The sequence below is a fragment of the Glycine max genome, chromosome 19 (assembly GCF_000004515.6).
Source record: "Glycine max cultivar Williams 82 chromosome 19, Glycine_max_v4.0, whole genome shotgun sequence".
Lineage (NCBI taxonomy): Eukaryota > Viridiplantae > Streptophyta > Magnoliopsida > Fabales > Fabaceae > Glycine > Glycine max.
In genome coordinates, this window is record NC_038255.2 from 45452437 (window position 1) to 45466086 (window position 13650).

The 13650-nt window shown below is 29.4% G+C and overlaps 1 protein-coding gene across 1 annotated transcript; it reads right to left on the minus strand.

Annotated features, from left to right (window-relative positions):
* Positions 1-1964: 1964 nt before the first annotated feature.
* On the minus strand, positions 1965-3836 carry LOC100527015 (uncharacterized). Its single transcript, NM_001399868.1, has 4 exons — positions 3430-3836; positions 2698-2808; positions 2487-2567; positions 1965-2384 (listed from the first exon to the last, which is right to left on the minus strand). The coding sequence occupies exons 1-4, from the start codon at positions 3655-3657 to the stop codon at positions 2310-2312; spliced, it is 495 nt and encodes a 164-aa protein (NP_001386797.1). The 5' UTR covers positions 3658-3836; the 3' UTR covers positions 1965-2309.
* Positions 3837-13650: the final 9814 nt, after the last annotated feature.

Here is a 13650-nt window from a genome sequence, read left to right on the forward strand (position 1 = left end):
AAGTTTTTTTTTAAAAAAAAAAAAATTTAAGTTCAAGCTTTATATGTTAAAATAAAATCATTAAAAATATAACTTTTAATTATATTATGAATGTTGTTGATTTAAATAAGATTGATTATTGTAAAGCCATCTAGGATTGGTCTAATAGTGAGACATAAGTTGGAATAGTAGAATGAGGTAATATTAACAAGTTCTAACTTCAGTATGATGCATGAAAAAAAGAAAAAGGGTTAACTTTTAACTATTGTAAAGAAAAGTAGAAAACTAAAACAAATACAAATACTATAAGTTTTTGTCGTAAACGGAGTTAATGCATTATTGGTTATTAAGTTTTTAGAAAGTTGAATTATTTTTACGGGTAATTTCTTTCCACTATGTGATGTTTTAACTTTGACGCCCACTTCCAAACAAAAAAATTGCCATCCCTATCTCCCACCTAAAATCCGTAAAGAGCTGCTGTACCTTGATGCTTCTAGCTTCCAACGCTGGAGAATTTGCAGTACCCTGCTATAAACTGATTCTTCATGTTTTGCAGAATAACTTTTAGATTAATCGCGACTATTTTTTATTGGACCCTTACTTTTGAGGTGTATCCTCCTGGCTAAGGGTTAATTTGTGTCAAGTTGTAAGTTATAACCTCAAACCTGAAGTTTCCTCTCATTATTTGATTATTTTTTTAATTATGTTATTAATTTAAAATATTGATCGATTTGGTTGATTATTAATCTGTATTTGAGAACTTAATTGATTGTTTTAATAAAATTATTTTCTTTCAATTACCTTTTTTATTAATAAGATTCAAATTAAAAAAATTCAATATTATTTGATTATAATATAATAAACCACAATTTGTTAACGTAATCTAAGATACTGTCAGAGTTAGGTGCTGCTGTGATCAAGGGATACGGATAGAAAGATAATTTGTACGAATTCCCATATCCACACAACACGTCTCCCCTTTTCTTCGGATGCTTTTAAGAAGCGCGTCACAGGGCGTGGCTTATTCATTTGTGGTAAAACACAACAATTTGGGCATGTTTTACCGTTTATACTATTCCTGTACGCAATCTTTCTAAAGCCTTCATGAATATTAACTACTATAAGTTCCAATGGCAATGAACACTACACGGTGATTACCAGTGACGGTTATTTTTGGTTAAATATTATTTTGTGACGGCTTGGAATAAGCCCAAAATTAACCTATTTATCAAAGACACTCATTCGATATAGAATTAGTAACCGAAATTAATTTAGATATTTCAATCACATTCAACGATAGTACTTATATAATTTTATTTTTTAAGAACTATTTAAGATAGAGGATAATATTCAAGAAACCAAATTGATTAGCAAAATCCATAATATTCAATGATGTTAGTACAATAGTACCCATGGCCAAATCGCATTTCACAGTACAAAAATATAATTTTTGATTTTTTGTACGTTAATAATTGTTCAAGCTAACCCCACCTCCCCCAACTTCCCATAGGCAAAGAATGTATAATAAGTCTCCACGTCATTAGGTCATGCTTCAGCCCTATTAATTATCAATTTATCATTGCTGCGAACGGAATTTAGGATGACAAGGCGTGATTTGCACAGATGAAAATATGGAAAGTGGGAATTGATGTCCCAACAAATCACAATAAAGTTTAATCCGTATTTACTAACTCACTGTCCATGGTTTAAAAGAATCCAAGATGAAAAAACTATAGATCATGTTAAAAATCCTTTTTAAGTGTAAATGACTAATGAGAAGAGCTTTGAACCATAAATGAGAAGAAACGTTTCCCGTGAGAAATCACAACGGATAATTGAGTCTAATTTGTAAAGGTAATAAAACATGGCATATTCAATTCCATTAGAAATATTTCTCCAAGAGCACTGAACTGATGGATCGATTGTGTGAAGTATATAATATAATTTTATACTCAATTATAATTGTAATGGTAAATCATTGAACTAAAATCATAAACACACCAGGACTTTGTTGGAACCATCCTTCGTGGCAACAAAATTCAAATTACATCAATAAATTAAATTATAAGAGAACAAAGCAAAGAAAAGTGAATTGAAGGGAGAAAAAATGACAACAAAACGCAAGTGTTTAGTTACAAGCCTGCCTGTTTGTAGGGTATATAGCCCTCCTAAATTAGCTGATTGTCCCATCAAATGCTAGTTAAACAAACATCAACACCACAAAATTACACAAGCACAAAACAAAACACCCATACATATAAAATATACTATGTCATCATCTTTAATATACCACACAAGGCTAATCAGGAGTCATTAGCAGTTTGGCTAAATCATTGTATCGAATCTATGTTCTTACTCAGCTCCTCCAGCTTCTTCATCCTCAATCTTTCACTTTCACTCACCAACTGAAGAAAATAATAACAATATCCCACATATTAGAATAAGGAAAGTAAATGTATTTAAATTCAAATCATTCACAACCATGATTGAGCATGAGACTAACTAACCTCCATTAACTTGGTGATTAGCTGTACTTTTTCCCTGTTCTTTTCATTAAAAGCTTCAAGGGCGTCTTTGTATTCTTTCTCCTGAAATGCATCAAAATCCCAATTTCAATTGTGTCCCCAATAACATGTCATGGTCCGTATAATTCGGCACTTTATAACATGTTATTCAACCGAGTATTGATGGTTTTCTGTGAAATTCAATAAACTTCACCTTCTTCTGGCAAGTATGACCCAGTGGCTTTAATTCTTTGTTTACGGAATCAATTCTTTTTCGAACAAGCGCAACTTCTTTCCTCATTGGATCTGCCAGGGCTTCAAGCTCCTGATATTCCTCAAATAGAATAAGTTTGGGATTATTCAATTACATATCAATTTGAGTATAAATGACAAAATTGTATACACACACACGCTACATAAATATGTATAACAAGTTTCAGCATGAATCATGGCCAGTTGTTTATTTAAAACAAAAATTTTAAAATTGTAAGGCCAAAGAAATATACGTGATATTTGATATATTGTTTTCTAACAACAGATATTTAAAATCCTAGGTGCCAAATAAATTCTAGAAAGGAAGTATATGAATTATTAGGTTCTTAGCCCGACACTGCTTTCTGAAAAGAATATATTCAAGGGAACATGAAAGTTCAAATTTTGAAATATTTTCCTCAAAAAACCCAACGGAAAATAAAAGGAAAATGTTTTGGGGGCTGCAAATTCACTTTGTCGAGAAAAAAACCACAGATCGGACATATTCAAGTGCTGTAGATGTGCTCTAAACCTCTGGTATTCCCCTTGTTACATGATAACCCGATTTAATTAAATAAAATTTCACAAAAAAAAATACCAACGTTGTTTCCAGCAGGAGCTTTTTTTTATATTAAAAAAAAAAGGGTTTTCCTGTTAAGTGAAAATGAGAAATGGAAGTGAGAGAGAGAGATACCTCACGAATGGTTGCAAGACGCTTAGTTTCTTCTTCGACACGACCAAGCTGAAGCTGAACCTTTTCTCTGACCTCCATCTTCTTCCTTTCAATCTCTTCCTCCTTTGCCCTGAAGGTGGAGAGAGCAGACCGTGAAATCTCTTCATCTTCCTTCGACAAATGGCTGCTGAAGCTCAGGCTCCCCGAATTCTGCACTACCAGCTGGTTGTTCTGGTTCTCACTCTGCATCCTTTCTTTCACACAAACAAACCCTTTCTTCTTCCTTCACTTTATTATCTCTCTAACCCTCTCTTTTTTTTTTTTGCTTTCTCTGCTTTGTGTTGGCCTTGAAATGATGAGGCTGCAGTGCTCTGCTTCCTTCCCCTGTTGCGAGTGCGCTTCTTATGTTATCTGGGTTGGGTTTCCCCTTTTCTAGCGTCAAACCCCCTTTGCCTTTATGGACCCAACATATTTACTTTCTATTCCTAAATTAATAATCAAATACCACCAACGTTCAAATAAAAACAAACAAATTTAATTTCTATAACAATCATTCTAAATATTGTATTAGTTAAGTATCTAGATCAATTCATATTGAATTATTTTAGTTTAACAGTACTTTTAAATGAGTATATAATTATGTTATATTTATATAGTAAATCTTATTTCTTTTAATTATTTGAGTAAGATTATTTTTAATAAAATATTTATAATCTCTATAAAAAAGTTAACTTTTGTTTTCATTATTAAAAGATGAATAAACTTATTATATAATATCAACTTCTTTCAATTTATTAAAAAAAATCGATTAAATTTAACTTAATTAATTGAGTATATAAGTTATTGTAAATATGTTGATACTAGTTTTAACTCTTACAAATAAAAATAGTGATAATAAAAACTTTATTATTCAATTATTTAATTTGAGTAAGATTATTATTTTAGAATTAATGTAATTTGTACCAAAAGCTTATCATCATATAAGTATAAGAATATGTAATTCAATAATAATGTAAAAAATATAATTATAACTAGATGATATTTTAATATTTTGTATGAAATCAGACAATTCTTTGTATTTTCTTTTTCTTTTATCTGTAAAATTAGTAATAGCTGTCTCCTTCAATCTTTTCTGGATTGCTAAACAAATATTATTGGACACTTTGTGGGTGAGCTGTTCCAACTTACTCTCTTTCTTCCCAGCTTGGCAAAGACAAAGATTACAAAAGCAGAAGCTGATCCGGGCCAACTGGCTGACAATCACTGATGATGATAAAGAGGAAGGGAATGAAAGACCTTCTAGCTGCAAGAGAGAATTAGTAGAACGGAACAAACCTTGGAATTTGGCCACGGACTTCCTTCCTACACATTCTTTCCCAATGCGTTCAAATTTCTACCTCAACATAACTCCGCAACTTACTGTAAAAAACACTAATCTTTCCTTCATTCACGTCCTGTCACTTTCTATTAATTAATAACAAATAGGTTAAATTATAATTTTATTCTTTATATAATTTTATATTTATATTTTTAATCTTTTATTTTTATATCAATATATTTAGTTTTTTTTTATTTTTTCAAATAAATTTAAATAAACTGATCAATTGTCATAATAACTAAAATTACTTGTTTTAAAAATTTCTATTAAGAAATTAAATATCTTAATTTAAAAATAAGAGACAAAAAATGTAATTTAACCTAAAAAAATATTATTACATGAAATTTAAATTAGAAAATAACAGCGACGAGTGTGTAATTCACTGCTTATTCATGCAAAATTTTGAAAACAAAATAAGATGGAAGATTCGATACATCTGGCATGGATATGCTAAAAAAAATTTAATGAATTAAGCATGAATTTTTGTTTGATCGAAGATAAACATGTGTTGCGTAAAATAATAATTATCAATTATAAGTTTTAACCGTTAAATGAGAATATTTATTAGTATTGAAAGTCTTCTTTAAATCTTGACAAACGTTTCTACCAGTTTAATTATGTTTGAATGTTTAATAAACATATTAATATTCATACGGTGTGAGTCAATTGAACCCAAATCATAAGCGGCACAATATTATATAGTGCAATAATATAATATGAGTCAATTTGACTTTCTTAAAATAAACATTTAAAGTAAAAAAGGGCATTAAAACCTCAGTTTTTATTTTCTAAAACGAGAGATGACATTATTAAAAAGATATAGATCTTGAATTCTCGATTGGAAATAGCACCTTTGTTTTTACAATTTAAAAATCAGATATGTTAATTACAAATATAAGTACAAAAGAAGCCCCTCAAACTGCAAAGATAATGAAAGGATTATTCTTGCAAAATACATCAGAAAATACACGATGAAGGAGAAAACAATACAAAATAAAGAAATGGTTCATATATATGCATCGCCCTCTTCAATATATATATGCATCCCAATATGTTTAAAAAAGTATGAAATTTGACAATAATATGATAATATATTTTATTATTCGTGCCATATCCTGAATTACTTCAGGTTAAAAGTTTGGTCCTGCCTAAGACTTTGTCTAGAGTTGCACTGATGCATTCATTTTAATTTGCTATTGTTTGACCATTAATGTTTCTTGACAAATTCTTTTTCTCGATCTAAAAGTTGTAAACTAGGTAACTGTTTGTGAGTATTCTTTCTCAATTTGCACAGCCGGCCTCAATTTTACTTTTATGATTGTTCTTTTATTTACCAGTCTACCATAGTAAATGATCCAAAAGCTTCATAGATCAAGTTTTCAGAGAAATCTAAATTTCAATATAATACATCTTGACATCCTATGATCTATATTTAGAGGCTTGTGTGAAATGCACATTTGAAGGAGCAAAACAACAGAGAACAGTGTCATTTCTATGGACTTTATCACAACGTTAAATTATAATAAAGATGCTATCCTCTAGAAATTGAAAGAGCATTTCTCAACTTTACCTAGAAAAATGTTACTCCTAACGGATAATTTTTTTTTTTTTTGAGCGGACTAAGTTGTTAATCAGGTACTTTTGAAAGTTGTTTTTTAATCGGCAAACATTAATTTGTTTATTTTATTAGAAATGTATCTCTCCCTCCTTCTTTCCTCCCCCAGATCAACTTTATATCTTTTTTTTTATTATTACTTGTACATTGTTTTTGCACACTTGTTTGTTGCCAAATTGAACAAGACTTACTTGCAAGAGAAGAAAACTAATACAAAAAAAGAAGTAAAATAAGTCATTTTTTTCTAAGAAATTAAAATTAACTTAAATTTCTCTTCTAAAAACATCCTCATTCAACTTCTTTAATTATAAGAATCCATAAACTTAGTTTCTATTTAGAAATCAAATAAATATCTCAATTTAAAAATTCTTATTCTTATAAAGCTAAAAAATGATCTGAACTAAACCAAAAATGCTTTTCTTATAAGTTATAAGGCTGAATAACATTTAAAAAAGAAAAGGGAAATTAAGATCATAAAAAGTTGGTCAAGTTTAGATATGGCCATGGAAATGAACTGTAAACATTGACGGTTCTAAAGGGACAGGCCTGAGCCTCGATCGGCCACCCTTTAAATTTTTTTATGAAATTCTTATATATAGACTTTATTTTCTTATAAAAAAAAGTAGCAGACGTACTATAATTTAATTATTAATCAATATATATGCACAGTTACGTTTAATTACTTTTAACATTTGCCATACATGTTATTGGGTCTGTCCATGACGGTAAGTTTTACTTATATATATATGCAACCGTTGTATATGTCTATATTCTATAGTAGCCTTTTTGTTTCAAAACGCAGTAAGCACTTGCATAAATTCTAATACAGCCGGCGGGGGTCGCTTTGGAGAGTTTCTCGATCATTTTCTGCTCTGACGTGTTCATCATAACATATGCGCATGTGAAGGAGAGATCATCAAGGACCTGTGGTAATAGATAAGATCCCTAAAGGCTTTGTATCGTTATATATTCGGTTTAATTTGGTAGATTGAAATTTTCAACCAACTCTATTTTTGTTTCTTTTAACTCATTCATATGGCGTGTACTGGTCGGGGGAATTGAGAGAGAGATTAACTGCATAACATATATGATAATGTGTTTAGATAAGAACGTGTATCAGATAGGTCTAACCCACAATGTCAAGCAATCTTCCGGCAGGGTCACCATGCAATTTTTCTGTACGTATGGTTACCAAACTGTGTGGGTCGTTGCAAATTCTATCACAAGAATCTTGTCATTCAGTGTACTAATTTGCTATGTCCCATGAATACTTTTTACTGTCCAAATAAACATTGTGTATTTTTATTAGATATTTTTTATTCAATGCTCTAAAACACTGGTTAGCATTCTTTCATGTTTGGATATAAAACACCATTTGCGCATTGGAAAAGTTAATGTTTAGAATTCAAATTACCATTAACTTATCTTAAGAAAATAATGTTATTTGCTATGAAATAATTTCTACGTCACAAAAATCAACTATTGAATATTATAAATAGAGTAATATTTTATAAAGGCCACAACAGTGTAAACATCTCTTTTATCACGGCAAATTATCTCACATTTATTTAAGTAATAATTAGTCAACGAATGAATGCTAGCGACAATTTTTCTTATATTTTCTTTCTAATATTTCATCTATGATTGTTTTTTTTTAATTATCAATTTTGATAGGTTTTATTTCTAAATAAAGAGAGAGAACAATTAAATTAAATGAAAATTGAGACTCATCCAAATTAATAATTTTTTGTGAATTTCAATAAGTATTAAAAAAAGTATTAGTGATTGTTCTCGGTATTCCTTCCAGTAGATATCTCTTAACATCAAATATAAAAGGGGGTATGAGTCAATCTGATCTATTTTGGTTTGTGTTTAAATAAAATATACTGGGCTAGCGCGTTTATTAAACGTGTTGTGATTTTATTTTATTTTTGTCCAACTAACTTAGCTAGCGGAGTTAATGAATTTTTATGCCACCACAATAATAAAAAATAATAAATAAAAATTGTAAAAAAAATAAACAAAATGATTAAAACTATGAATTTTAAAAAAATATCCACCATAAGATTTAATGAAAAATACAAGAAAATGTATACTTTAGAATGTCAACCCAATAATCAGATTTTAATTATGTTTGGTCGGATTTAAGAAAATAAAATTCATTATTCAATAAGTTCATAATTAGGTTTTTATTATGTTGGGTCGAATTTGATCCTAATATTTTAGAATATCAACCCAATATATTTGAGTTGGATTGAATAATAAATTGATTTAAACCCATAAATATTTTAACTTGTTATATCTAATAAAACTACTTCATACCAATATTATAATAAAAAAATATTAATTAAATGGACCCATGAGTCCAAATACGTCCGCGTTTAAATAGAAAAGCATTTTAACTAATTTTAATCCTCTTGATTCACACATTAAAAGTATTAAGCAGACTGTCTCTGGATTTATTTTCATATACTCATGTCTAACTCTAGACATGTGATTGACACTTATATATTTGTTGTCTCTTTCTTTATTATATTATATTACTTATTATATTTATATTTTTCTTTTATATATATATATATATATATATTCCTACTAATTATCATTTAGAATAAAAAATATTTATTAATCAAATTTTATGCTTCTATGTAATCCAACTTTATTATAAAGTTAAATATGCGCCGAAAAACACTCTGACAAAGCTAAGTTAAAGATTTAATTTGTCAAAATGATTGTATATCCTCATTTATATGGACGTCATGACCATTATCATTACCGTCCTCATTTATACCAGTGCTACCATCATATCGTGCGGATATTGCCATCAAAATGCTCTTTTGTTTTTTCAGTGGAGCCATGCACTGTCCGAATTATCAAAATTACTGTATATCACTGTGTTCGTATAATAACTGACAACTGTTTTGCAAATGTCATAATGTATCCATTATTGTCGTTATTGATCTCAAACCGTCGTTAATAATTGGTAGTATGTATTATACTCCATGTGACATGACTGGGTAGTTATATTTGTTATGTATTCAGGACTAGGAGTAAGGAGTTTGATTATCAAATATATATATATATATATGAAATAATCTGTTGAAAAATATATACCAGCTCAAAAGATTAGTCTCTAATATTTAGTTAGGGTCCAAAATATATCCTGAGTTTAAAAAAAATACACACAATTATCCTCAATTATAAATGATAATTAGTTATTTAAAAGAATTCTTGTGATTCAAAATTCAAACATGTAACTCTAACTTTGGCAAATCATCCAACTTGTAAAAGCAATCTAGTATGCAGGTGCGGAAAACTCTCAATAAAGGACCAGTATGCACCGCTTGATATATTAAATAATCGCTAAATTTTGAGCAAAGGAGGTCGACTACGTTACCGCTGATGTTACATATGAAAAACAAATATTTGTCAAGATTAATATAAATCATTAAATTGTTTAATTTTAAACAATAATATTATAAATTTAAACTTTATTAAAAAATACTCATAAAATTAAATAGTTTAAGTTATAATTGTATTTAATGACAATACTAATGATTCAAGGAGAAAAAATTTGACGGATGAAAAAACAGGAATAATTTTTTTCTACCAATCAACATGACTTAAATTGTTAATAGTCAATAGATGTATCTACTTTGATAAGAAATGAACGGATATCTCATTAATAGAATTTAATTTATAATAAATGAAGAGTATAAAAAAGTTAATAATTATACATTTAAAAGTAATTATATACCAACAAAGTTGGTCTTAATAGTATTGGACTTAATAAAATAAAATGATGAAATTAACAGATAAATACCCACTAAAAGTGATTAATTAAATTCTTCGTAGAAACGAGTCATCCACAAAGTCGCATTACTATACATGTAACATTTAGCAATACTGTTTTGCCTATTACTTAATAAAATATTAATAAAAACTTCTGACAATATTTTAAAAATATTACAAATATAAATAAATATTAAAATACATTTTCATGATATTTTATCAAATGTAAAGTATAATGTATACCAAGTGTTAAACATAAAATGTCGTTAAAAATCACATGTGTAACAGTGTCAATTGATATTTCATATCAATAATATAATTATAAAAAAATAAAAAAGATCATATATTTCTTGCATTTAAGAGTTAAAGAAAAAAAAACTCATTATTTTTTATATATATAGAACAGAAAATAATATATCTTTAAGTTATTATGTTGTAGTCTCTCGTTTCCTGCATTCTAGCGGGAAAGATTAAAGTGCATAGTGCTTCCGTGCTTAAAAAGTAATATATGGAATAAATTATTATTTTGATGTATTTTTTTGTTGGTGTTATTATTTTGATATTTGAAGTGTAGATGTTGCAAATTTAGTTCTTTAAAATGTTGAAAATCTAAAATAGTTTTTTAAATGATTGACCATAAGTTAACCCGGCCCAATTATCACTCTCACTTAAATAATAATATCAAATATTAATTACCATATTGACTTTTACATTGACTCATGTGTGTGGAAATTTTCATTTAAGTATCTAAAATTGTAGGACCTTGTTAATTCAATCCTCTAAAATAGACCCTAAAATTGTATGCTATTGTCCATCAACTTAGTCCCTTCAATTATTGAAATTCTAAAATAGTCTCCAAAATTAAATATTTTTGGTCAAGTTAATCCAATAGTCTTAGTCAACTAATGACATCATGTCAAATACGTTTCACGTGGCATGTTAAATACCTTGTTGGCTCCTATACATTGGCCCACTTGTACATGTGATACGTAATTAACCTAGTCACAAGAACCATTTTACCAAAAAAGAAATTGTAATGTTGATATACTTCCCTTCTTCCTCCTTGCTAAAAACATATCTAGAACCTTAAAATTTTCATGATCAAAAGAGGAAAAACAGAGAGGTGACAAGTGACAATGCAATTGACACCAAAAAAGAAAAACTCAAGTTGGACTTTGATTGCATATTGAGGGTAAATGTTTGGGAAAGGAGAGCTATAATTTGCAATTTTTCTGATGAGATTAAAGAGCAATTATGCAAACATTCAGAACTCAGAAATTTGAGAAGGCTTTCTACACATAAAAAAAACTTCGTACCCCATTGTCCAGAGGCTCTTCGCTATGCGAAGGTATGAGGGAGGGATGTTGTACGCAACCTTACCCTTGCATATGCAAAGAGGCTGTTTCCGGATTCGAACCCATGACCAACAAGTCACCAAGGCACAACTTTACCACTGCACCAGGGCTCGCCCTCAGAAGACTTTCTACACATATACCTACCAAAGTTATTTTGAACATAAATTTAAAATGAGCATGGTTATAAAGCATATTGAATTGTATTTTTAGAGTGATGTATCAAACTATAATTATTTTACAAAAATTGATGAAGGCCTGAGTGAAGTATGTGCTACTAAGGCAAATAGAAGAGAATAAATATATAGCGAGGGAACAATTGATGTCAAAGGTTGATAATTTGGATGTTATCGTAGTTAAAATGGAGGTTAACACTCAACAGTATGTCGAGGGAATGGTACCATAAACCACCTATGAACATGGTACATCAACTTTATATGCCTTGCCGTGATTTCCGTCATACATTCAATTTGTTTTAATCTGATAACATCCTGTTTTTTATTTGCATTTGCACAAAAAGCATTGGTAACTAATAGCAAAGCTGTAATTATAATTTTTAAACAAAAAAATTACAAAGTCTTACATATAACTTTTAACGTTGTTTTGAAGTTAGAACAGAAGAGACTGAGTGAGGATTTGACGGATAAATGAATAAATGAGTGTGAGTCCATACAGACATGGTTGAGGTAAACGCTTTGTGGATGTGAAGTGGGCAGAAAGGGTATTAGGCTGTAGTGGACCTTGGACGCCGAGACAGAAGAGCACGCAGGTTAAGTATTAGTCTTAGAGTATTCCTCAACAAGACGTGAGGTGTAAGGCAAAGTTGGACGAGTAGTGGCGGCACCTTCTCTAACCTTTTTGACAAATATTACATCCTTTGATCTTTCCAATTCTCGCATTCACGTCATTAAACAGAATCGGTATGCTTTTCTTTTTTTTCTTTTCTTGCTATGATTGAATCCGGGTCCGGGTCTACTTTACATATTTTTGTAATTTTGGTAGATAGAACTTTACACGTCCTAAACCAATATTAATCACACTCATAAATCTCTTTCTTTCTCATCGTTGGCGTGAGTGGACCATTATCCACTGAGGCAATGACAATGTATTCTTTTCCAACGTGAAATTCTTAAATGAGAAAACAAAAGGCAGTGATGGTTTTAATTCGACGGTGGTGATTAGGGGTGAAGACATGGAATCAGAGATGCCCATAGAGCAAGGAATCTTCAAGTGGGGGCCACTCCTCATGGTGGATGCCCAAACAAAGTATCAGTCGCCTGCGGCATGGGATTTTTTCTTCAGCTAAACAAATTCAAATTATTTAATTAGCCACCAAAGTAGAAAAGTTTAGCACCTACCCACCAAATATTAAATGAAGAAAGCAAAATATGAACGAGGCCATTAAACAAGCTAAAGGACCTAATGCCTACGTAAGCAATTTGGATTCATTAAAAAAGAGCGCGTTAATGTATTTGTCTCGAAAGGAATTAAAATACTTTGTAGTTTTATTGGATTTGCATTCAGAATTCAATAGTAAAAATTAAAATCATATTAATTACTAATACTTTCCATCACATCACCTTTTTTCAGTTAACATGTCTTCATTTTTTCAAAATTTGCAGAGGATCCACTTTCAATTTTATTATAATTCTGCTTATGTATATTGGTGATAAATATGATTTGATAAACAATTTTTAGGGCTAAGATTAGTGAGATAAACAAATGTTTATCTCTTCTTTTTTTATTAGTGAAAAATTTTCATTTTCATTTTCTTAGAGTCACTTTGGAAAAGAAATTCCAGCAAACATTTATAGAAAAAAAGGTAAAAACGAATTGTCATTTTTATATTATAGAAAAAGTTAAATGATAGAAGCTCTAAAAAGATTGAAATCAATAAATATTGTTTTTACTTATATAAAATAAATTTATTTTATTTTATTTATTTTTCTTCTTTGAATATATTTTTAAAATTTTATTTAAACTAAACTATTAAATATTTTTTGCTCTCTTCATATATATATATATATATGTGCGCGCGCGCGCGCCGGATATGTTTTGCTCTAAGACTGATGCTAGAATGCATGTTTGAGGTTAAAAAAAATGTA